The 2,264-nt window shown below is 55.4% G+C and overlaps 1 protein-coding gene across 1 annotated transcript; it reads left to right on the top strand.

Moving 5' to 3' along the window:
* The first annotated feature begins 380 nt into the window (after positions 1-380).
* Positions 381-1,064, top strand: LOC123125341 (ethylene-responsive transcription factor 1-like). Its single transcript, XM_044545858.1, has one exon. It carries the CDS (start codon positions 381-383, stop codon positions 948-950), a length of 570 nt encoding a protein of 189 aa, XP_044401793.1. The 3' UTR covers positions 951-1,064.
* Positions 1,065-2,264: the final 1,200 nt, after the last annotated feature.

Below are 2,264 nucleotides of genomic sequence, written 5' to 3'. Positions count from 1 at the left end.
CCGCCCGCCCGCCGCGGCCGCGGCGCACGCCGCCGCCCCGTGCGCCGCCACCCCGTCCGCTCCGCCCCGCCCTGCCCCGTCCGCCGCAATTCCGCCCAGCCCCGGCCCGCCCGCCGTAGCTTCGACCCGCCCCGGCTCCGTCCGCCACCGCCCCGCACGCCGCCGCCGCCCAGCTCCGCCCCGCACGCCGCCGCCGCCCAGCTCCGCCCCGCCCGGCTCCGTCCGCCATCGCCCCGCCCGGCTCCGTCCGCCACCGCCCCCTCAGCTCCGCCCCCGCCCGGCTCCGTCCGCCAACGCCCCTCAGCTCCGTCCCGCCCGGCTCCGTCCGCCACCACCCCGGCCGCACGCCGCCGCCGCTCCACCGCTCTCACCGCTCTCCGATGACGCCGAAGAAGACGCCGAAGGGCAAGTCGGGCTTCTTCGGCGTGAGGCAGAAGCCCTCCGGTAACTGGGGCGTGGAGTTCTCCGACGCCGGAAGGCGTTGGTGGATCGACACGTACCCCTCCGCCCACGAGGCCGCGCGTGCCTATGACGCGGCGGTGTGGCGTGCCGAGAGGCCTCGGGAGCACCTCAACTTCCCGGAGATCGAGAGTCGGGCGGAAGCGGAGATGCTTGTGCCGCAGGGCATCAAGATGAAGGAGATCACGACGAAGAAGAAGATGACGAAGAAGTCATCGGTTGTCGTCGATGCCGGCGAGACCGACGAGGAGGCGATGGCGAGGTTTGCTCGGGAGCATCCGGAGTACGTCCAGGCTGAGCTGGAATACTACTGGAAGCGTGAGGCGGAGCAGAAGAAGGAGGACGAGGCCGGTCCCTCGATGGTGATCCCCATCGAGTCCTCTTCCGAGGAGGACTGGGCAGACTTCTCAGAGGAGGAGGAGGAGGGGTGCGACGACCTGGAGAAGGAGGAGTTCTGGGCGCAGTTCCGCAGCTCCGACGATGAGGAGTAGTTTATCTAGTAGTTTGAATAAGTAGTAGTTGAAGTTCATGTATGAAACTATGTTGAATTTGATGTTTGAACTATGTTGAATGGACTAGTAGTTTGTCGTTTTAAGAAATTTACATCTTCATTTTGGACCATCTATTGAAGTTGCTATTTTGAACCATCAATTTGGACCATCTGTTGGAGTTGACCTTTTTTCGGAGCTCCAAAACGCACTTTTTGGCGGTCCAAATTTTACATCTTTGATTTTGGACCGTCAAATTTTGGACCATCTATTGGAAATGCTCTAAATCTTATTACAAAGTGCCATGAGTTCCAAGTAATGATTCTTATATGTTTGATTGTCTAAATGGATTACTTATTTCAAGCATTTGCAGACTCTGACGGTGACCACCAAGTCCTGCATGCCACCGTTCATCTTTCTGTACAAATCACCTTGCCTACATGTTCACCATGTCTGTTCCAACAAGAACAACAGTGAAGCAGCAACAACATGTTGCCACATGAGACCAACGAGAGCGCATCAGATGCTAAAAAGTACGGAGCGGCTTTAACCGCACAAAACCACCAAAAACCTCAAGTGGCAGACACTGAACCCGCCAAAGTAGCATGCGGCCAAAGTGGTTGCCATATTGCACCATTTTTCCACAAAAGGGATATATTAATATCGTGAAGATACCAATTACCCCCGGCATCTGCACCAACAAGATGCCCAAAGGCATCACGGATACACAGAGCCAAAAAAGAAAATAAAAGGACAGAAGAAAGAAGACCCCATCATGGTGATGAATCACTAGCATCAGCAGCAGTCTAACCACCACCGAAGACAACACCCGGAATATAAAAGAGGTTCTGCAAAAGCAACGCCTCCAAGAAGGAAACAATGCACAAGCATTGTCATTACCCGATCGAAGATCTTGGGTTTTCACCTTGGATAAAGTCTGAGTTCACCCAAAAACAATTCCTTCAACAAGGCCATTGACAGGTACAACCAATAAAGGCCAGGCCTTGAGTTTTCACCCTGGGAATCGAGACTCGGTACTCCAGGAGCACCACCAAAAATGCAGTTCTTCAGTGCCGCCGCCCCCGCTTGTCGAGGTCGCAGTTGCAAGTCACCAAACACCTGACACACAGTCTTGATCGCATCCAATACACCCTTCCGCCAGAGCTTCAAGACCTCTAATTGCAGCCGCCGTGACTTCCTCCACCTCTATCAATGCCTCGGGTATCTTGACTTAGACATGTTTAATGGCACCGATAAGAAAGCAAAGCTTCGTGTTGTGCCCTGTTGAAGCCGTGTTGGCTGATAATATGAGCACGC

The sequence above is a fragment of the Triticum aestivum genome, chromosome 5D (genome assembly GCF_018294505.1).
Source record: "Triticum aestivum cultivar Chinese Spring chromosome 5D, IWGSC CS RefSeq v2.1, whole genome shotgun sequence".
NCBI classification, from domain to species: Eukaryota; Viridiplantae; Streptophyta; class Magnoliopsida; order Poales; family Poaceae; genus Triticum; species Triticum aestivum.
The sequence above is the reverse complement of the archived record's forward strand: the minus strand, read 5'-3'. Positions and strand labels throughout refer to the sequence as shown.

Bases quoted from the DNA above. Each gene is read 5' to 3' on its own strand.
- LOC123125341 (XM_044545858.1), top strand. From the start codon at position 381: ATGACGCCGAAGAAGACGCCGAAGGGCAAGTCGGGCTTCTTCGGCGTG.